The following is a 23,194-nucleotide window of genomic DNA, read 5'->3' on the forward strand; positions in this document are numbered from 1 at the left end:
CAATCAGGATATAAAACAGCCGCAAGATTCATGAATCTTACTGCTGCTTTGAATGCGATAAACGCTTTATTAGAAAAGAACCCAGAGATAAGACGCAATTAATGTGATTGTCGAATATGAGGCTTGGATACAAAGCCTAGGCCTGTGGATTGAGCTAGAAATCATGTGAGAAAAGCCACTTGAGTTTCCAGCTGCACACGCCTGGGGTTCAGGGGGAGGAATCATTGAGAGATCGAGAGTGATAGATTTGGGTAGCAGATGCAAGAGAAAGGTACCCCTCCACCCCCCACCCTATGCCTCGGGTCTACCTTCACTCCACAGGACACTTCTCAAAGCTGAATGCCCATCCTTTCTGCATCATTCCAATCGTGGCTGTCTTGGCTTTCTTATCCACAGTCAGCTTCAAAAGTGTGCCCCACAGTCCTTCTCCAACACCCTATTCCCTCCTACTATGGCGTCAAATGGCAAGTCCTGAGGGACCCTGGATCCCTACTCTAGTGTCACCACCGAGCCAGAGAGACCTCTGTTCCCATCCCAGCCACTTACTATGTGATCTTGAGCAAAAGTCAGTCACCTTCTGAGTGTCCTCATTGGCAAAACGGAGACATAGCCACACCCATCTCCAGGGGTCATGGTAAGGAACCCTGGAGGCCTCACGCTTAAGGACTTGACTGCTAACACACAGCCACAGTCCGCTGGAGCAAAGGCCTGGCAAGCTGCCCCTCAAAAGACTGAAAGTCAAAACCAAACCCACTGCCCTCTAGTCAATTCTGATTCACCGTGACCTGATGGGGCCGAGGGTAAGGGAAGGATAAGTAGAACAGAGTAGTGCCCCTATAGAAGAGAGTGTGCGGTTTCCAAGCATGGAAGCAAGCAGGCCCATCTCTCTCCTGCACAGCAGCTGGTGGTTCGAACCTTTCCTGGACCATGACACCCCAAGAGCTCCCTGGCCAAGAGAACAGCCAAGAAAACTCCATGGGACAGTTCTACTCTGCCCTAGCGGGTCACCATGCATCAGACTCAGTAGCTCACAACGGGGCTGCCACAGGATGAAAGGAGATCGTGTTCGAAAGTGGCCAGCCCAGAGGCTGCTGCATACGTGGCAGGCGCTGTGATTTGAGCTAATGGGGAGTCTCTCCTTCCGATTGTTCAGCCACTTCATCAGCAAGCTGTGAGGAAGGGAGTCATCTGAGTTTGAGCATCTCAGTGTCTCCGTGAACAGGATATGAATCCTTTGGAGCACCATGGAGTGATCAAGAGGAGGTGTTGTTCCTTAACATCCTTCTGGGAACAAGCCATGGTTGTTGTCTCTGCTCCTCAGACTGGGGACTGTGGGTCAGCATCATCCCGATCACTGCGGACTCAGACAGAACCTCAGGCTGCAGTTCACAGGTCCTGGTGTGGTTTGTCATTCCTGGGTGATGTGAACCCACGGTTAAGGGCTCAACTACTAGCTTAGAGCAGGCTTGGCAGTTGAAATCCACCCAGAGGTGCCTCGAAAGATAGGGCTGGCAACCTGCTTCCAAAAGTCACTGCCTTGAAAACTCTATGGAGCCAGCTCTACTCTGCACACATGGGGTCAGTGTGAGTCAGAACCGAGTGGGTGGCAGCTAACCACGGGGTGACTTATCTGAAAGGTGCTAAAGGCTAAGAAGCACGGGGCCAGCGTCAATAACAGTGTAACAGCAAGAGCAAATGTGTGTTGAATGTGTTCTGCTCCTGGCATTGAGCTTCAACTGCTTCAGCTCCCCTCGAAGGTCAACTCTGCGAGGGAGGACATTGAAGATGCTCGCTGCAGGGTGCCCAGAGCCAAGAGCACTGTGTGGCTTTGTGCCGGGGCGCCTAGCTTGTGAGGGAATGCGTGCCTTGTCTGAGTTCGTTCTTCCAACAACCCCAGAGGCTGCAGTTACCCCTCTCTCATCTCTGGGATGGGAACGGAGGCTGGTCTGTAGAGCGCCAAATCCAGTTCTCGGCTGCATGTTACTTTGAAAGTAGACTATTTTTAAAGTGGAAGCGTCGACTCAATTCTTTTGATAAATAGCTCATGACCTATAACAGGATGGCTCGGACCAGAGGCCCCATTCTGGTCAAACACGCAGGCAGCCTGGAATCATGGGAAGAGCATGGGCTTAAATGCTGTGCTTTCTTCCTTTTGTCACTAGCTGTGACTCAGGAAAGGGAGTGCCAACAAGTCGGCACTTGGTGACTAGCCTAAAGGTTGGTAGTTCAAATCCACATGGAATTTCTTGACTAAGATGATAGGCCAGAAACCCCTCTGGTGCGGGTCCACTCTGCAGCGCATGTGCCAAATGAGTGGGCATGGACTTGACAGCAAAAGGTTTACATGTGGAGCTGGAAATGTACCCAGTTCTCCTGAGCGTGCATTTCCTCAGCAGTAAGACATTGACATTGCTGCTTGCTTTACAATATGGTGAGGCAGCTGCCACCTATGTCAGCGGTCCTTCAGGGGCCATTAGTAGTACGGCAGTGTGTTTGAAAGTGAGAAAAACAACTGAGTTTTACTTCGTCACCCCACCTTTCCCACAGGGAGCTTCGGACACCCTAAGAGCTCATGGCTGCCCGCTGACCTCTCTCACCCCCAGCACACTGGTTTAGGCACCCGTGCAGTGGACACTCGTCGTTGTGAGGCTATTACAGGTGGTTCACACAGTGGCTGCAGCCATGGGCCTCGACATAGTGTCCCTGAGGAGGGTGCTGCAGGACCGGGCGGGTTTCATTCTGCTGTGCACAGGGCCACTAGGCGGTGGACCTGACTCGATGGCCCTAACATCCACCACACCTGGAGGGCTGCAAGCAATCAAGAGTAGGGTTTGATAAGCATTAACTCTCTGGTTGTCCTTACCATTAGCACTGGCTATTCTGCCCTGCCTGACAAGTCATGTCCCCATCTCTGGACCTGCAATGTCCTGTTTTTGGAAAATGAAGGTAATGGCGTGAGCAAAATGTCAAGAGGATTTCTTTTTGAAAAGGGTGGGGGGTGGTTGTCTAACTCTGCGGTAAAGGATCTGTCATTGGACTGTGGAGGGGAAATTAGCAGGACACTAGCAGTAGCCCTGGGTAGCACACAAAAGCTACATCCTTGGCTCCTAAACCCCGAAGTTGGCAGCGTGAGGCCACTCAAAGTCACCTTTTAAAAAAGGCAAGGCCTGGAAATCCCTTCTGAAAAGTCAGCCATTGAAAACCCAATGGAGCCCAGTTCTGCTGAGACCCACATGAGGTCCCTGTGAGCCTGAAATAAGCCTGCAGCAATCAGTTTGGGGTTTGGGGGATAGAAGGAGGTGAGTGCTGAACAGGTCACAAGAACCTCTGGGAGGGAGGGTGAATGGTGCCAAGGTATTAAAGAGCCGTGTCACAGAGACAGGCTCAGGCCTCTCTCCACATGTGACCTCGAAGGAGTCAGCTACAATTGGTGTCATTTCTGGTGATGAAGGCAGTAGAGAGGGTTTCATTGTGACAAGGCTCCTCAGCGCCTTTTCCCGTCATTTCTCAGTCATCCTCAGGAAAGGGGACTCTCCAGTCAGTGGCATGGCTCCCTGGGGACGACTGGACTAGCAACTGGAAGCCGGGGTTGTAGAGCCCACCCCTGTCCTTCCTCTCTCTCTGATGAGCTGAATCTGTACCCAACATGCAGGACATACAAAGGGTGTCTTACCTGAAATAGCAAAGCCACTAAATCCTACAGCAAGGACAAGAAAGGAGATAGCCACCCCTTTGGTGTGTGAGAAGCCAACCACCAGCAGTAAGGTTGCCTCCATGCCAAAACCTGTGAACAGAAACAGCAGGGGTGGGAGTCATTTCCAGCTCAATGGATTGACCGTGGAGTCACTTGTTGATTTTTATGTCCGTGGACCTAAACTGTCTGTAACATAGTGCTTAAGGCCTGACACAGGTGTTTCTTGACTGCAGGGTGGCTAGAAGTCATTTGGTTCCTGCTATCTGACTGTGCTTACTCTACCTGGGTGCTCTGCGAAACTTCTCTCTTATCTTGGATCACCCTGACCACCACATGTTCCAAGAGGATCCAGAGATGCTTCTGGGATGAGGGATGTTGACTTGCAATTGCTCTATGGATAGTTGCTCTGCCATTTTTAAATATCAAAAAGCTCCTGGTGGAAGGAGCCCTGGTGGTATCAAGGGTACAAGTGGGGCTGCTAAACACCAGGTCGACGGTTCCAACCCACTAGCCAGCTCCCTGGTAGAAAAAGGAGGCTTTCTACTCCCCTAAAGAGTGACCATCTTGGAAACCCACAGGGCCAGTTCTGCCCTGTCTTCCAGGGCCCTTATGAGTCAGTGTTGACTCAGTGAGTTTAGTCTTGGATATACTGTTGAGAGTCCCTAGGTGCTGCGAACAAGGAATGCGCTCGGCTGCTAACCAAGAGTTTGGAAGTGAGTCTATTCAGAGGGACCAAGGGAAAAAGGCTTGAAGATTCACTTCCCAAACTCAGTCATTGGAAATCTCATGAAGCCCACCTCTGCTGGGACACACATGGGTCCCCATGAGTCAGAGTTGACTTGATGGCCATCGGATTGGATCCACTGGGGATGGCTCCCCCTTGACTCCCTAAGTCACGGGTGGGAGACTTTTTTCTCCCACAGGCCTTTGGGCTATTTATGACATCATTCGCGGGCCCTACAAAGTTATCAACTTAAAAATTAGCCTGCTATATTTAGTCACAGGAGCCCTGGTGGTAGAGTGGTTACACATTGGGCTCCTAATCACAAGGACACGTCTGAAAGGACCAGCTTCTCCATGGAGAAAGGCAGAGCGTTCTACTCCTGTAAGGAGTCACAGTCTCAGGAGCTCGCAGGAGTGGTTCTTCCCCATCCTACAGGGTCCTTGTAGTCAGTATTGTTTCGATGGCAGTGAGTTTGGTTTTTTATCAATTGAGTCATTTCATTAACGTGCCCCTCTTGGGATGGCGAGCACTGCTTCTCTTTGGTGAGGCATGTGATGTTAGCAGGTCTTGATGAGTTGTTGGGCCTTATACTAACCCCAGGCTGGACAGTCCCCACTCCTGACCTAAATGATGGCCTCTCCGAGAAAAATCAAATAACAGTACACCAAGCCTACTGTCCAAAACAGCCAGCGCGCTGGACTGAACGATTGCCTAAAACACAAAACAGCACATCGCTGCTTGTGAAGCGTCAGGTAAAACTCTCCCTTCTCGGGAGTGCACCAAGCGCTCAGGCTTTGCTACAACCTTCGTGAGACCTTTGCCCAGAAAACACAGCCAGACAACAGCCCACCCTGCTCTTCTGATTTGGAGAAAGTGAATCCAGTAAATACAAAAACCAAACTCAGCCAAGTGAACAGAAAAGTGAAAGAAGCATTGAATCGTTGTCCGGGTATATGCTGTGCCATGGACGGTGGAAGAAAGCTCATGGTGCTCCACCGAGGAGGCTGTCTCTGCAGTTCAGACAGCTCTGCAGAATGCCCTACCGTTATGTGTTCAAATCAAAGCTTTGCTCCTCTAGTCTCTACTCCGAAACCAACAGAGCCAAGCACCGCTGAGCTGCCACCATCCTCAGGCGTCTCCCTCTCTACAGGAATCCTCGACTCGGACTTGGCGGAGCACAGACTTTAACGTCAGAAGAGTCAAAATTGCTCATTGTAGGGCCTTGGTTGGACACATTACTGCAGCTATGAGACTCAGTCGATCAGACAGTAGATGTGTGAAACTCGATGGCAAACTCCTGGGAAACCAGATGGTGACAGACTGCTCCCAATTCTCCCTCATCAGACTTTATTCCTGAGACTCCATGGGAACAGGCCATGGCAACTTTTATCTGGGCTGCTAACTACAAGATCAACAGTTCAAAACCACCAGCCGTTCCTCAGGAGAAAGGCGAGGCTTTCTACTCCAGTAAAGAGTCTCAGAAATTCATTGGGGGCCGTTCTGCCCTCTCCTCTAGGGTAGCTAAAGGTTTTCTATGAATTGGAATCGACTTAATGCAGGGAGATCTATTCTTTAAGGAGCTCTAAGGGGGCTGGCGGGTAAATGCTGGGCTGGTGGGGTTTGGGGTTTTTATGTATCCTTTGCTTCTAAATGGCCATGGTGACCCATGTAATCTAGAGTCAGAGCAAGCTCATCCCCTCCTTTCCAATTTCTTATCCCATTGGTGACCTCTTGCCTGTAGATGGTGCACTCCTGTATGCCCCGTGCATGTCACCTGTGGCCTGGCCTGCAGAGTTGTTTTCTGCTTACAGAGACTCCAGGGGACAGAGGAGAACTGCCATCGGCTGCTCCAGCCAGTCTCAGAGTTGCTGACGAAGCAGCTCTGGAGTGTGGACAGGCACTGATTTGTCCACCGGTGACTACACTGCCATGGTGCAGGCGGCAACGGGCAGGCTGGCTGACATTTGGCAGGTGTGTGGTGGACCTAGGGGCCTGTAAGTCTATTCCAATGATGCTGCCTTCCGATCCCAACGGACTCTTGCTCCACAAATACTGACTCCACCTCTGAAAACGTGCACTACCTCCACAGTTCATGATTTTCCTGACAGCAGTTGTGGTCAAAAGTTTCCTGCTTCTTAAGTAGTCAGCCAGTTGTCCTCCGATGGGCACGATGATGGTCATCACCATGTGTGGGACGGCCGACAGGAGACCCACCTGGGGCGGGAAGACACACGACCTGTAGATTTGCCAGTTCTAAGCGATGTGCCTTCTTCTTCTCCAACATCCACAGTACCTCCCCATGCACACACACACACACACACACACACTGCCACATTTATCCATCTCATTGTGCCAGACCCAAGGTGTAGCTTTGGATTCCATAGCAAATTTGTAAGAAGTGAGTGAATCAATTCAACAATCCATGCTCAACTACGAAAAGAAATGCTGGAGATTCAAACCCGCGAGCGGTTTCCATAAAGAGCTCAACCAGGAAACCCCAAGTCTCTGCTCTACCAGCCTGGAAGCTCCTTAAGGGAAGAGGTGACTTTTATTCATCTCTGAACAATGGCCGAGGTGCCCCAGCACGAGCACAAGGCTGGGCACAGAGTTAGGGGCTAAAGCACTCGGTACAGCCACTGATGGTAGCCACTATTGTCTTACTACGCTGGTCCTTCCATGGCTGCTTCTGACAGGGTCTGTAGCTATACAGACACCTACCTACCTCGGCTAGGCTGCCATCTGGTCACATGTAGGAAAGTGACAACCATTTGATAGTGATGATTTATGTTTCAGCATCATGGCCTTCCCACCCCTGAACCACTGACCCTGTGCCAGTGCTAGCTGTGGTTGAGATTTGGGAACACTGCGAGAGCTCTCTAAACCACGTCAAGGAATGGTGGCTATCACCATCATGACCCAGAAAGGAGTTGTTGGCAAGAGGAGCAGTAAGGTGCTCAGCCACTAAGTCATTTAGGGGAAGAAAAGGGAAAAGAAAGGGGAGAAAAAATATCCACATTCTCAAATTTTTTTATACATGCCTACTATGCTGTCCTTGAGTTAGCTTCAAGACAACTTGGTTGGATAAAACATAAACCTTTAAAAGCCGCTTAATGCAGCTCTGATTCCTGCTCCCCACCCCCACCCCCACCCCTGCCACCCACTATGATAAAATAAAATAGCCATGTATCCCATGCACGGGATGTATACCTTGACTATCCTCGAGAGGCTTAGATGACACCACGCAGCTATGCATTGTGCTCATCAAACTGAGTGTGTGATCATGCAAGGATCCGCTCAGCAGGATGAAGAGATTTACAGTTCACGGATATTGGCTGCACCGATGTGTTTACCTTACTTATTGCAAATCCGAAGACCTCTTCAAAATAAGCAGGCTGGCTTATTAACAGCAAATAAAAGGTCCAGCTTCGGCAGAAGTTCGCCACAATGATGGCATACACCGGCAGGGACGTGAAAAACCTTTTCCACGGTGTATTAAATTTCTAGGGAGCAAAGAAAGGATACCAAGAGATTTGGGGTGGCGACATGGACATCACTTCTTTTTTAAGAGGACAACGCAGTCATGTTGACGAAAGCTCCCAGGAAGGTAGCCAGCCTTCCACTGTCCATTGATACTTACGCTCGGGCTGACGCCACTGGCGCCTTCTCCTATACTCGTCTCGATGTAGGTCCTCTCCTCGGGAGATATTGTTGGATGCGCTGCGGGACACTCATAGGCCTGCAGCAGCCAAAACACGTACCAAAGAATCCCAAACATACCTGCGGTCAAACACACAAGCAACAAACCGAGAGGCTGAATGGCATGGTCTTCCTTTATCCCATCCCTAAAGTTTGAAAATATTCCCAACTGGCATGACATTCAGCTAGGAGACACTACTTTGTTGAGTTTTCTTGTTGCTATCGTTAGCGTTGAGGTTGACCTTCACGGAAAGCAAAGTCATGCTGTGCTCACGACAAAAAAATGTCAGCTTTCCTATCAATGTTACATGAATCCCAGATAGACACACATTCCATGTGTCTGATCATCTTTTTTCTATTTCCATACAGTAACATCTTAGCCAAACCCATGACACAGTGAAAGACCATGAGTCGCCCATGTGAATCCATGAAGTCAAACCACTCACCATAAATGTAAAAGACAGAGGACCATCCGATGTACTGCACCAGCACCCCCGCCAGGGGCATGGCTACCACTGCCCCCGCATAGGAACCTGGGAACAAGAAAGACGGAGGAAGCTTACTTAGCATCCCGCATGGTGCCCTTTCAGCCCACTGAGCATCTGGTTGGTACAGCTGAGGGCCAGTCACACAGAGCAGGAGTGAGACTGCCTCCTCGGGGAAGAGACAGGCAAAATCCTGGCACATCTTAGAATTGGGCTTCCAGGGAGGAAAGTACACTGAGGACCCAGGGGTGCCACCCCTTGGAATTACATGAGATCATGGAATCGGAGGACAAGAAAGGTCTGAAAGATTTTTCAAAGACTACCAGGCTTGATCTTGGACGCTGAAAATCTCCAGAGAAGGAACATGTGGAATTGTGTCCTCCCCTCCGAATACGTGTTGGAATGATAAACCCTGTATCTGGGAATGCAGTAAGTCCCTTTGGAAACAAGACACTTTTCATGATGTGAAGTAGGCCATATGGTGTGTCCTGTATGTCATAAAGTTATAAAAAGGGCAGATTAGCCCCAGAAGCAAGCACATAGGGTGAGGGTGCAGGGTGGGGGACAGAAGTTGTGTGAGGGTCGTCTACAAACCAAGGAATCAGGGAAGAATCCAGCCTGCTAGCAAGGAAGGGATCAACCCAGCCAAGACCCTCATTTTGGACTTTTAGCCTCAAAGATAGTAAGAAAATGTTTCTGTTCTTTAAAGCCACCCACGGGTGGTCTTTCTGCCACACCAGCAACAGAATATTAAGACAGCAGAATTATCATCCAGGTCTTTAAATGAGGGCCACTGAACTCTCTAAACGTGCAGGGGCCCTCAATTTAAACCAGGGCCAGTTCACTGCCCCTCAGACCCGTGGGAGGGCTGGACTATAGTTTTATAAAAAAAACTATGAACAAATTCCTATGCACGCTGCACATATCTTATTTTGAAGTAAAAAAGCAAAAGGGAGAAAAACACCCAGCGAGCCGGATAAATGTCCTCGGCAGGCCACATGTGGCCCACGGGCCATAGTTTGAGGACCCCTGCTCTAAAGGATCACACTTCACATATTCTGGAGTTGGTCTGTTTGTTGTTGTTGTTTTTAATCAATTAAATTCTAATCTGATCACTCCCTTACTGAAGGGTCGCGGGGAGGAGACGAGCCAGTCAGGATGCAGGGTAGCAACAATGGAAAATACAACTTTCCTCTAGTTCTTAACTGCTTCCTCCCCCCACTATCATGATCCCAATTCTACCTTGCAAATCTGGCTAGACCAGAAGATATGCATTGCTACAGATAGGAACTGGAAACACAGGGAATCCAGGGCGGATGATCCCTTCAGGACCAGTGGTGAGAGTGGCGATACTGGGAGGGTAGAGGGAAGGTAGGAGTGAAAGGGAGAACCGATTACAAGGATCTACATATAACCTCCTCCCTGGGGGATGGACAACAGAAAAATGGGTGAAGAGAGATGTCGGACAGGGCAAGATATGACAAAATAATAATAATTTATAAATTATCAAGTGTTCATGAAGGAGGGAGGAGCGGGAGGGAGGGGGAAAATGAGGAGTTGATACCAAGGGCTCAAGTAGAAAGCAAATGTTTTGAGGATGATGATGGCAACAAATGTACAAATGTGCTTGACACACGGATGTATGTATGGATTGTGATAAGAATTGTAAGAGCCCCCCAAAAAATGATTTTAAAAAACATTTTATAAAATTCGAGTCTGATAGGAACCATCTCCACCTACTTCCTGAATGGTGAATCCATGTTAACATTTATTTCACTACTTCACCTGGTAACTACTTCCCTGTGTGGAAACGTTTATCATGTCTAGACAAGGTAATGAGGTCTGGAGGCAGTGAGCTGGCCTTCCTATCTCCTGCTGCCTCCTGATATCAGGGAGGGCAACATGAACCCAACAGATACCAAGTGAATAGAAGTACTAGGATCTGAAATTCCCCCTGGCTGTGAATGAAAACATGTCTTGCTTCGGGAAAAGTTGAACGGCGAAAGGAAATTCCTTTTCCCAGAATCCAATGTGTAGGAAGATCTTCAGGAAATGGGAGCTTGAAGATATTCTGGAGAAGTAAATTAAATCACGTCTTTCAAGCTGGGCCTGACCCTCTGGGAAAAGCCCACCCTGGAACCACAAATCACGATACCTGAAGATGTCTCTCCATCTCTCTAACCTCGTTGACTTGAGGCAGGAGATGGGGGACAAAGGATCTACCCCACAGAATTGGTTTGTGGCGCAAATAAAACTATGCACATAATGGTGCTCTGTGCTACACAAATGCCTACGGGGACTGTTGGAATCATGTACAGGATGCTGATTAACTTTTTTTTTAATACCTCAGAGTTCCTCCAACAATTAAGGTAAACAATTAAGTGCATATAGCGTCTCATTTGCAAGCAACCCTTAGTCTGACTCTGATGAGGATGTGGAGAAGGTGACAAACACCTGAGAGTGGGCGGGGAGAAGTCTGGTCTAAGTGATGCAAAGAAATGGCTGGCACAGATGGGGTTACAAAATAACCAGCGACTCCGAAGCCCTAAGTGCTTTCTGTGTACCGCGCAGTACTCAGTAGCTAGCCCCTTGAATTCATTTAAGCCTCTTAAAAAAAAAAAGTTTTATTGACATGTAATTCGCATGCACTACATTTCTTTTCTTTTTTAAAATCACTTTATTGGGGGGCTCTTACAAATCTTATAATCCATCATTCAATTGTATCAAGCACACTTGTATATATGTTGCCACAACATCACCAAAACATTTTCTTTCTACTGGAGCCTTTAATATCAGCTCCTCTTTGTTCCCCTCCCTCCCATCCTTGTGAATCCTTGATCAATTATAAATTATTGTTATTTCATGTCTTACACTGTCCGTTGTCTTCCTTCACTCACATTTCTGTTATTTGTCCCCCTAGAGATGGGCTATATATCCCATCTTGTGATGGGTTCCCCTTTTCTCCCCCAACTCCACCATTTCCCTAGCCTCATGATATTACCACTCCCACTACTGTTCCTGAGCGGTTAATCTGTCCTGAATTCCATGTGTCAAGAGCTCTTATCTGTACCAACGTGTGTACTCTGGTCTAGCTGGATTTTTAAGGTAGAACTGGAGGGGAGGAAGCATTCAGGACCTAGAGGAATGGTGAGTGTTTTGCCAGTGCTATACTGCACCCTGGTTGAATTGTCCCTTCCTTGTAATCTTTCTACAGATTGTCTACAGATGGGCTTTGGGTCTCCACTCCAACCCCCTCACTCACATCAGTAAGCCTCTTTTTAATTTGATGAGCTAAAGATCCATTTTATGGGGTGTAAAACAAGGTGGGGGTTGAGGAATTAAATGACTCAAGGTCAACAGGTGTAACAGGATTCCTGTACAGGAATCCATGCTTATGGGACTTCAAAGCCCTTGAAGTTAGTTAATTAATTAATAACTTGGGGCTACCTCCATTCAAAAATGCCCCAATACTTCCTTGTAGGAAAAGCTGTTCTTCCATTGAGAATACTGTAAAACTTCACCCGAGCTGCCTTTCTTCCCAGCCATCCAATTCTTCCCGTCACTCCCCCTGTCCCTCAAGTATACCTCTCACAGGGACCCAGTCTGAATTTCAAGTTGCCCACCCCCAGCTGTTCCCAGGCTGACCTGGGAGCAAACGCTACCTTTTCCCCCATCTTCTTGAAGTAGTTTACTGAACACAAGTTAATCCTTTTAAAGGAAACAATGCAGCTGCATTTAGTATGTGCACTCAATGCCACTGAGTCCACCTTCCTCCTGGGGAGCCTCGGTTGAGTTTCGGGAGCTGGAAATCATTATGAGAGTAGATAGCCTCAACTTTCTCCTGAGGATTGTATAGTGGGTTTGAACTGCCGGATCTGCGATTAGCTGTCCAGTGCTCACCCGATACCAAACCAACCCAACTCACTGCCATCTAGTGGATTCTGACTCCTGGCCACCCCTCTGTGAGTTTCTGAAACTGTAACTCTGTACAGGAGTAAAAAGCCTCATTTTTCTCCCTCAGAGAGGCTGAAGGTTTCGAACTGCTGGCTTCTCAATTACCAGCCCAACAGGTAACCACTACACCACCAAGGCTGTGTTTGTGCACTTACAACCTCTCTAATCTAACAAAACATTCTCACCACCATCATAGGAAACCCTGCTCGTCACCCGCCCCAGCTCCTCACCACCACTAATCTGATTTCTGTCTTTAAGGATTTCCAGTTCTGGGTATTCCTATTAAAGGAATCATTCTCTATGTGGCCATTGAGATCTGATTTCTTTCACTTAGCATAAATGTTCTCAAGGTTGGTCCATGTAACAGTACTTCATTTGCTTTTAACGCTGAATAACGCTCCCTCGTGTAGCTTCACAACATGTTGCTTATCCATTCAATTGCTGATGGATAACTTGGATTTCTCAACTCGATGGCTGTGTTTTGCCTATTGTGAATTGTACTGCGATGAACATTGCTGTACAAGTAGCTGTTTGAGGACCTGATTTTAATCAATCGGGGAATATATGCAAGAGTGTAAGTGCTCAGCCATTTGGTTATTACGGGTCCCTGGATGCTCTAACCTAAACGTGATGTAAACTCAGCCAGTCGCTCTTTGAGAACAAAGTCTCGTCACCACATTCATCGAAATCGCAGCCCAGGAAACCCTCTGGAGCAGTCCTATTCTATAACACACGGGGTGCCAGGAATCCGAATCAATTTGACCGTAGTGTTAGGTTTGTGGCAATTATATATTTAAATTTTTGTGTGGCCACACCAGTCAGCACAGATTAATTAAAATATCATTATAACAATGTGTGCAGGCAGTTGTGTATAATAAGAAAAATAGGAACCAAGACACCGTTTACCAGTTTAAGTTCCACAATTTAATACTTGTTTGACCCTGTACACGGGGGCTTCAAAAAGTTTGTGGGGGGAAAAATGGGTGTAAAAGCTAATAGATACCAAAGGCTCAAGTGGAAATAAAATGCTTTGAAAATGATGATGGCAACATAGGCACAAAGGTGATTGATACGATTGATGTATGGATTGTTATAAAAGCCTTAAGAGTCCCCAATAAAATGATATCTAGAAAAAAGCTAATGGAAGATTTCCACAAACTTTTTGAAGCCTCCCATTACAATTCATTGAATTTTAGTATTAGTTTTGGAGAAAAAAGAGTATGTGTAAACCTGAAACTTCTCTAAATAATAAAGCCTATTACAAAAGTATATATGAATGGGGCTTCAAAAGAGTTTTTGGAAAAATTCCTTTATCTTTCAAATCCATTTTATTGAAGCGTTTTGAAGCCCCTCATCTATGTGTATGTACCATAGTTGATGCAAATACCGTATGTACATGCTTCTTTTTTTTGCACACACATACCCATATTTTTGTAAGTGAAAGAGCAACATGTTAAAAAATTTATATAGCACATTTAGAAAAATAGTTCCCTGGGAGGTGCAGCTGGTTAAAAAAAAAAGTATGACACACACACAGTAGTTGCATAAAAATATGATATATAAATAATTCAGATGCTCCTCAAAAAGTTAATGATGTAATTTCCATGACTCAGCCATTCTACCCTTAAGTATTACCTAAGAGAAATTAAAACACACATCTACTTAAAACCTAAAATGTGCAATAAACCCAAACACCCATCAACTGATGAACAGAGAAACAGACAAAATGTGGTCTATCCATAAAATACAATACTATTCAGCCATAAGAAGGAATGATGTATTGATGGAGAGGCTACAACTTGGATGGAACTTGAATTCATGCTAGATGAAAGAAGTCTATCTCCAAAAAACTCACATAATATCTGATCCCTCTTATATGAAGGGGTTAGTCTGGGTGGTCTGGACACATGACCAGCGACACTCATCTGTGTGTAAGAAAGAACTTTATATCAAGAAGTAATGTTACATCAAGAAGGCATCCCGGCCCAGTGCAACTCAAGTCCATGGGTCTGACGGCAGCTGGAGCCCTCTTCAGACTCACCAGCGGCAAGCTGATGAAGCAGAAAGGTGAAGCGGGGAGCAGGGAGATCACAGGTCCTTGGGTGCAGAGTCAAGTGGGGCCAAAGTCAGTGGAAACTTGGCAGGGCTCCAACAGCTCTCTGAGTGACCCTAACCTAACCTAACCTAACCCCAACCCATATGGGGCCACCCCTGGAGGCAGACAGAGTCCCAGCAAGGGGGAAGGTAAGGGCCAGAGAGAGAGTCTCACTGCCTCTCTTATAAAAAGGCCACACCTCCAAGAAGGCATCATTATGCTGAGAAGTGATTGATAGTTTGGACTCTACCCCTACACTTTTACACAGGTGCTCGTTGACATAATACCTAACTGCCACAATGAACTATCCAGAATGGGAAAATGCATGGAAGCATAGATTAGTGGTTGCTATGGGGTGGAAAAGGAGCCCTGGTGGTATAGTGGTTATCTGTTGGGCTGCTAACCACAAGATCAGTGGTTCAAAACCACCAGTTTCTTTGTGGGAGAAAGAAGAGGCTTTTTACTCGCATAAAGAGTTACCGTCTAGGAAACTCACGGGGGCAGGTCTACCCTGGCCTATAGGGTTTCTATGAGTCAGAATTGATTCAATGGCAGTGAGTTTTTGAATTTATAAGTTGAAGGAAGGAAGATATCAGGAGGGATGGTTCAATGGGTGCCAAATGTTCTGGGGTGATGTAAAAGTGTTCAGACTAGAGAGAGAGATGGTGGTTGCAAAGGCCAGTGAATTCACTAAGTGCCACTGAATGGAGCATTTGAACATGGTTAACTGTATACAGTACTGTGCCTTTCACTTCAATTTCTTTTTTCAACAAGAATTTGATGATCACACCTGTTCTGCGTTTGACCTCAACAGAGCATATATTGACTAATCCCATATCCACTTCTAGCCCCCCTTCTACCTTGCCCTTCTGATTAGACACGGTAAAAATAGGAGGCTCTTAACTTTCCAGCCTGACTTGTCAATACTGCCACACACGACACAATCAGGAGCATGGAAATGTAAAGGAAGTCTGGGAAGGAAGCAGATGTGATGAGGGCTCCGCTGCCCAGTTCTTCCTGCCTCGACATGGACGTGATGCGCGGAACTGTGGCGGCCATCGTGTGAACATTAGGAACAAGTATGAGAACCCAGAGCTGTCATTCGGAGGACGGCAGAGTAGAGCATGAGAGCATGCCTACATCCTTGTCAGATAATTAAGCAACAGAACCAATGTCAACAGACACTCACCTTTGGACTTCTGTTAGGTGGGAAAGGTAGATTCAACGTAAGGCTCTTTACAGAGTTTTCCATTACCTGAAGCCCAGACTATTCCTAAATGAAAGGTGCCATGATCGGAATATACTCACCGCAAAAAGAGGTTGTGGCCAGTCTGCTTCTTTCCAGAGGCGGTGCCCACTTACTCCACATCCCATGGCAGGCGGGATAAGTCACACCCTACCAAAGTGGTGGAAAATAGGTTATTTGACCTGGCTCCGGTTTTTGTTTGTGTTTAGACTGTGGCACCTTTTTTGTTTTGGGGTTTGTTTTTTTCTCAGATAGATCGCATTATAAAAGTCCAGCTTACAAAAATGAATAGCATGATTCAGCTATTTTGACTCACCAATGAAATTTGAATATAGCTCCTAGGTAAGCAGAGTGGATTGTCAGGAGGGGAGTATTTATATTTATATTGTTACAGAATGTCAATGTAGGAAGGGACTATGTTTTTATTATTATAGAAGCTCAGTGTAACAAGGGACTTGCCTTATCAGCTGGTCCATCCTCTCAACAGACAGACCCTGAGCCTCAGAGCCACTAAGTGACTAGACTCACGCTCAGCAAACTGCGGCTCTCGAGCCACATGCAACTCTTTTGGGACATACATGTGGCTCGGAAGTAAAATGGAAAATGAAAATAAAACTATCATAGTTTGATCTATAAAAAAAATTTTTTTTTTCTGGGCTGGGATGTTTTTTCTTCTTCTTTTTTTTTTAATCAATTTATTGGGGCTCATACAATTCATCACAATACATAGATCAATTGTGTAAAGCACATCTATACATTTGTTGCCCTCATCATTCCCAAAATTCGCTAGCCTCTAATTTTCCTTTTTTCCCCCCTCCCCTTCCCTTCCTCCTCCCCTCTCCCCCATGCACCCCTAATAATTTATAAATTATTATTGTATCTTATATTACACTGTCCGGCGTCTCCCTTCACCCACCCCTCCGCTGCCGGTCCCCCAGAGAGGAGGCCACACGTAGCTCCCTGTGATCCATTCCCCCTACTACATCCCCTTTCCCTCCTGGTATTGCCACTGTCACCCCTGGTCCTGAAAGGTTCCTCTGTCCTAGATTCCCTGCGTTCCCAATTCCCGTCTGTACCGCTGTACATCATCTAGTCCAACCAGGTCTGCAAGGCAAAATTGGGGTCCTGGTAGTTGCGGGGAGGAAGCGTTCAAGAACCAGAGGAAGGTTGTGGGCTTCATTATTGCTATACTGAACCCTAAGTGACTCGTCTCCCCACTACCCCTCTGCAAGGTATGTCCAGTTGTCTAGAGATGGGCATTGGGTCTCCATCACACGCCACCCTCATTGACGAGGATATGATTCCCCCTCCCCACCTTTGGTGTTTAAACATCTATAAAAAATTTAAGGATATTATTCAGATAGTGATGGTTTTATCTGTTTGTTAAAATATATTTATGATTCTCAAAGAATTTTTAAATTGTTGTGCGGGATAGGATTGGGCTCTTCTGTCTCAAAAGTTTGCCAATCCCTGGACTAGACCCTTGATGGTGGACAATATTGTGTTTTTCTACCACATCAGTATTTCCCACGAAAGTTGTAGGACTCCAGTTGGGTTTAAAGTGGTACAACCCCTACATTCTTAAAGATGATTGTTGCACATAGTTCTAATTTGCTTTTTAAAACCCATGATTTCAAAGATAGTTACTTGGGCTGAGAACTTTTTTTTAACATGACTTGATCTAAGGAAAGGCTACAGGTAAGTAATAGTATAAGTTAATAGTACTCGTCACACAGAGCTGACGAATGCCGTTGAGGTGAAGAGATGAGTGACTAAAGTTTGAGAAAATTACATCAGGAGGTAGCAAATAGTAGCTAACAATCCAAATCTGGCCCACTGTCTTTATTTTTGCATTGTTCATGAGCTAAACTTTTTTTTCTTCATTTTACTGGTGGAGGAAAAATCAAAAGAAACTAATATGTCATGCTATGCAAAAATCATTTGAAGTTCAAGTTTCAGTATCTATAAATAAAGTTTTATTGAAACTTATGAATAGTTGTGCTTCTTTACTAGAATATTGTCGATGGCTCTTTTCTGACTCTAGAAGTGAGTAGTTGCAGCTAAGCCTGTGTGGCCGCCTTGATTTGAACTACATCCTTGGAAATTTATAGATATCATAGTCCATTCAGAAGGTTTTCAACAGAAAGTGTCCACGCAACATAGGTTTTGAATTCATGTTTCACCATCTATCAAAATAAAGAGGGCTGGATTTCATGATCTCTAAGATCCGCCCCTGCCTTAGACAATCTATGCATCTATGAAAGGGTTCTATGTTGCATATACATTTAGAATCATACAAGGCATTTTTCTCAATATATCTAAAATTGCAGCAATAAGCAGAGAGCTAAGAGAGCCAATGTGGAAGTCAAGAAGATTGCCTAAAAGAGATTTTCTTCAGAAAGTTTTCATCACACTGACTCCAGCCATACTGCAACGTATCAGGAAAGTACCTACCTCCACCAGCCCTTGTAAAATTCGCACACACATGACGCAGCCGTAATGCACTCCGGCTGCAGACGGAATGAACATGTTCAGAGCCGATGTTAGGAAAATGGCCGCTCCAAAGACCCTGGGGGCCAAAACATGGTGTTACTGGGCTGGCCCGAGGATAGCAGTCGCACTTCAGTTAAACATCAGAAGAGAACAACACAATGGTAGAGGGTCTCATGTAATGAATTCAGAGAAATAAATGATGTGTTAGGGTCGGATGCGCCCCAAGCTAAACTTCAGGCCTGCTTTGATCTTGGAACACTGACCCAATCATGGGTGCAGTTTTGGTAGCATAGGGATCTCCTACCTGGATGATGTCCTTAGAAGTTGGAGAATAGCCGGAGTGAAGTGAGCTTGCTGGGCGTCCCATGTTCTGCCTGGTCTTACCCAACGGACACATTCTGATTTTTGATCTGTGACTTCTATGACTTGGGGAGCCCTGGTTCCCTATTTGGCTGCTCAGCACAAGGTCAGTAGTTTGAACGCAGGGAGCCATTCTGAGGGTGAAAGATGAGGCTGTCTACTTCTGTAAAGATTTCTAGCCTCAGAACCCCAAAGGGTCAGTTCTACTCTGTTCTATAGGGTTGCTATGAGTCAGAGCAGACTCCATTGCAGTGAGCTTTTGTGGGTTTGTACGTTTGGGGTTGTGTGTCCTGGGTCCTCGCCTTGTTCTAACTTCACCAGATGGAATTCCATCAAGAACTACAGTGTGTCCTGAGGCCAGCCAGGGATAAAACAAGCTAGGTTTTGTCTTAGTTCCCTAGGCACCACCACCATTTCCCCAAGCACCTTCTCATTTCTTAACCCATCCAGCCTGGTCCAGGGTGTCCTGGCAAAAAGAGTCAGGCAACACATTCTGCTTACCACACATTAGTGCCAGCTCAGTCCTTTCTATATTCTGGGGATACGATGTGTAATTTTGTCTTAGGGTACACGTAACTCAGGAGACTTCACAGCTACAAATACTTACGCACTTTGAAAAAGAACACACGCAAATGTAACTGATGTTCATGGAAGCATGATTCACAATAGTCAGAAGATGGAAACAACTTAAGTATCCTTCAAAAGTTTAATAGGTAAACAAATCATGGTGTGTATCTATGCAAGGAGATATTAATCAACCATCAAAGACGTGAAGTCCCGGTGCCTATTACCACTTAAGTGAACCTTGAAAACAATGTGCTAAGTAAAGTAAATCAAACTCCCAAAGGCAATATTGTATGATCACACGAAGCTAAGATAATAGAGCAAAGGCGGGTGCATAGGGTCAGAAGTGGATTAGTGGTTACTAGAAGCTAGGGGCAAGAGGAGCACTCTTGATTAATGGGTAATGAGTTTCTGTTTGGGATGGTGGGGAAATGCTTGAAAATAGTAATAATAGCTGTACAACATTCTGAGTGCAACTAATGTCACTAAAATTAACACTTAACAAGGGTTAAGAGAGCAAATGTTGTGCTCTTTTACCTTTTTTTTCTTTTGGATCTCTAATGAACTAGTGGTTAAGTGTTCCACTGCGGACTAAAGGGTGGAACCTTTGGACCCACAAGCCTCTTCTCAAGAGAAACATGTGGCAGCCTGCTTTTGTAAAGATGCCAGTCTTGGAAAGCCAATGGGACAATTCTTCTCTGTCCTATAGGGTCACTACGTGATAGCAAGGGAGTTAGTTTTTATTTTTATATATATTTACCAAAAATGATTTTTTTTTAGAAATAACACAATAACTAAGAATAAGGGACATAAATTCGACAGAAACATAACTAAATAAAGCCTAACACATGTGCAAACTCCTTACAGTAAGGACTTTCAAATTTTTTTACCTGGATCCATAAAACTAAACATATGCTATATGCTCACTCAGTACAATGTCATACACACAGATGTACTTGAAACAAGTTTTGTAAGTCAATACTTACCTTCAAATGTGTAACATATTCATATATATTTTTATTTTACTCTATTTGGTTACATTTTCTTCTATCTCTTTCTCATATTAAATGCTCATTGGTAAATCACTAAACTGATTTCATAGCCACTAACTGTACTTTAGAGATTAGAAAATGCTGCCTTATAAGTGTTAATAAACTTTCAAAATCTATAAATGGAAAGTCATAGGAGAGATACAACTGGAAGGGGCACGGAGATGTTTCGTATACTTCTGTCGGGTACAATACGCTCTACCACATCTCCCCCCAGTGCCTGTTCTCGTCTCCTTTTGTACCCTGGCTTGCTGCTGTCAAGTGCCATCAAGCAGGCTCTGATTCCTAGCCACGCTGTGACCACAGAGTGAAACACTGCCCCTCCTGCACCGTCTTGATGAGCCCTGATGTAGGTGGGCCCACTCGGGCAGCCCCTGTGTCAATGCATCTCCTTGAGGGTCTTCGTCTTCTTCACAGACCCTCTATTGGACCAAGCATCGTGTTCTTGGTGGACAGGTCCCCCTTGAGAACAGATTCGAAGTCAGGGAGATGAAGTCTCACCATCCTTGCTTCTAACAAACAGGCAGGTTTGCCTCTTTTGAGATAGATTTGCTCATTCTTCTGAGTCCGTAGTCTGTTCAGTATTCTTCCCCAGCACCAGACTTCAAGCGCATCAGTTATTCTTCAGTCTTCTTATTCTTTGTCCAGCTTTTGAATACATCTGGGGTGCCTGAAAATACCCCGGCTTGAATCGGGCACACCTTAGAACTCAAAGTGACAGTTTCACCTTGGCGCATTTTAAAGAGGTCTTTGCAGCAGATCTATCCAAGGCAGTGCATTTTAAATGTCTTGATTGCTCCCTGGTGGGGGAGGGGGGTGTTTATTATGGATCCAATTAAAATGAAATCCCTGACAACGTCTATCTTTCCTCCACTTATCCTGGTATTTCTCATTGATTTAATTGTGAGGATCTTATTTTTTTAGGAGAAAACTTCATATCGATGACTGCGGTCCTTGATCTCCATCACTAAGTCCTCTTTACTCTCAGCAAACAAGGCTGCCCATCTGCATTTCGCGGCTTGATAATGAGTCTTCCTCCCATTCGGATGCCGAATTCTTCAGATAGTCCAGCTTCTCGGAGTATTTGTTAAGCATACAGATTGAGTCAGGGTGGTGTAAGGATACAATCCAATACATACCTTTCCTAATTTTAAACCACACAGTATCCCCTGTTCAAACGACTGCCTCTTGGTCTTACAGAGTAGCAAAGTGAATTAGATTGAACCCAAAAGTAAATAGAAACTTTCAGCAATAGGACCATTTGGGATCAAAAGAGCTGTGAATCGCATCTACTTAGATGGCTTCTGTCCTTCATTCTGCACTTGGGGGCTGACTGTACAGATTTTGTAAAAGTACAAGCCATATGTTGAGCTGGGCAGTTATTGTATCCATTATCTTACCTGTTAGCAGCAAACTTGTTTGAAATGAAACCGCCTGGAATCTGTGTCATAATATAACCCCAGAAAAAAGATCCATGGATCAGGCCCACCGTCTCTGGATCCCAGTTAAACTGAGCTATCTGGAAGCAAGAAATCAGATATATAGACATGTGTGTTTAAAAAAAAAGAAAGAAGGAAAAGATGATAACAAAAAAATGTCACCTCCAGTTTTTGCTGATAATTTGACCTAATACCCCACCAGGCCCTCTTTCCTTCCTTCCTTTATTCAGCAAATATTTATGAAGGGTCCCCACCCACCAGTCAGTTTGTCACAGGGTAGTGATTTGCAGGTTGCTGTGATACTGGAAGTTATGTCTTCATACTTCAAATACAAACAAGGCTACCCCTGGTAGATATGTTTCAGGAGAGCACTTCTTTCGGACTAACACAGATGAAGAAGAAAGGCCTGGCAATCTACCTCCCCAAACCATCAATTCCTGAGTTAAAACAGGACAACCTCTGATATGAGACTGGAGGAGGAGCCCCCTAGGTTGGAAGGCCGGACACACTAGCCACAAGGATGCGCTCCAGCACACCCACAAGCATGAAGATGGAGCAGAACAGGGCAATATGTCCTTCTGCTCCATGTAGCCTTGCCCTGGAGGATCTAGGACAATTGCCTGAGAGCTAATAACAACACTGTGTTCTGGGGGTGTAGCGGGGAACAAAGCTCAGTCCCTGCTTCTATGAAGCTCCCATTCCACTGAAAGAAAGTAGAGATATGTACAAATTAAAAAACAGCAACGGACATTTGGCACAACAATAACGATAAATACCTAGGAGAAAATCAATCATCAGATACAAACAAACAAACAAAAGAGCTCTAGGCTTACGAGGCTGTTTCCTAGATAATTCAGTTCAGTGACTAGTCCAGTCTGAAAACACCAAGGAAATCAAATTTTGAAGTCTCTTATGTCTCAGGGTGGATCATAAAACTCATAGTGGTTACATGTTGGGCAGCTAACTTCAAGGTCAGCATTTCGAAATCACCAGCTGCTCCAAGGGAGAAAGATGAGATTTCTACTCCCATAACAACATCCAGTCTCAGAAACTCGCAGGTGCAGTTCCAACCTGTCCTATAGGGTCGCTGTGAGTCGGTGCCAACTCGATGGCAGTGAGTTTGGTGATTTTGGTTTCCCTGCCCATAGAATGTGTGAGGGTAAACAGCATGAAGAATTATAATAGGACGATTCTGCTTAAAGATTTTTGCGTGTCACTCGTTATCACAATATGTAGAACAAATGTTAGTGGTCCTTTTTGTTACTGTGAATGGATAGCTACAATGCACTCTCCCAGAAATATTGGGTCACTGAACATGTGATTCTCTAGGAATAAGTTCTCCTTCCCTCAGCAAAATAACTCATTCTTTTCAAGATTCTTACAGCTTTCCTTTCT

At 45.5% G+C, this 23,194-nt stretch overlaps 1 protein-coding gene across 2 annotated transcripts in view; it reads right to left on the reverse strand.

The window, feature by feature from the left end:
- Window positions 1–23,194, reverse strand: part of SLC17A8 (solute carrier family 17 member 8) — a 60,206-nt gene that overhangs the window by 6,482 nt on the left and 30,530 nt on the right. The window contains exons 3-10 of one of the 2 annotated variants that reach the window (XM_045291995.1): window positions 21,761–21,875; window positions 18,349–18,463; window positions 15,957–16,044; window positions 8,561–8,647; window positions 8,056–8,195; window positions 7,769–7,918; window positions 6,500–6,632; window positions 3,674–3,784 (exon numbers count right to left, since the gene is read on the reverse strand). In XM_045291995.1, the coding sequence (XP_045147930.1) occupies window positions 3,674–3,784; window positions 6,500–6,632; window positions 7,769–7,918; window positions 8,056–8,195; window positions 8,561–8,647; window positions 15,957–16,044; window positions 18,349–18,463; window positions 21,761–21,875 (939 nt within the window). The remainder of the gene's footprint in view (window positions 1–3,673; window positions 3,785–6,499; window positions 6,633–7,768; window positions 7,919–8,055; window positions 8,196–8,560; window positions 8,648–15,956; window positions 16,045–18,348; window positions 18,464–21,760; window positions 21,876–23,194) is intronic. The other variant, XM_045291996.1, reaches the window with a different exon arrangement.

Source organism: Echinops telfairi, unplaced genomic scaffold (genome assembly GCF_000313985.2).
Source record: "Echinops telfairi isolate 266 unplaced genomic scaffold, ASM31398v2 ScPeMD7_2;HRSCAF=8, whole genome shotgun sequence".
In the NCBI taxonomy this organism is placed as follows: domain Eukaryota; kingdom Metazoa; phylum Chordata; class Mammalia; order Afrosoricida; family Tenrecidae; genus Echinops; species Echinops telfairi.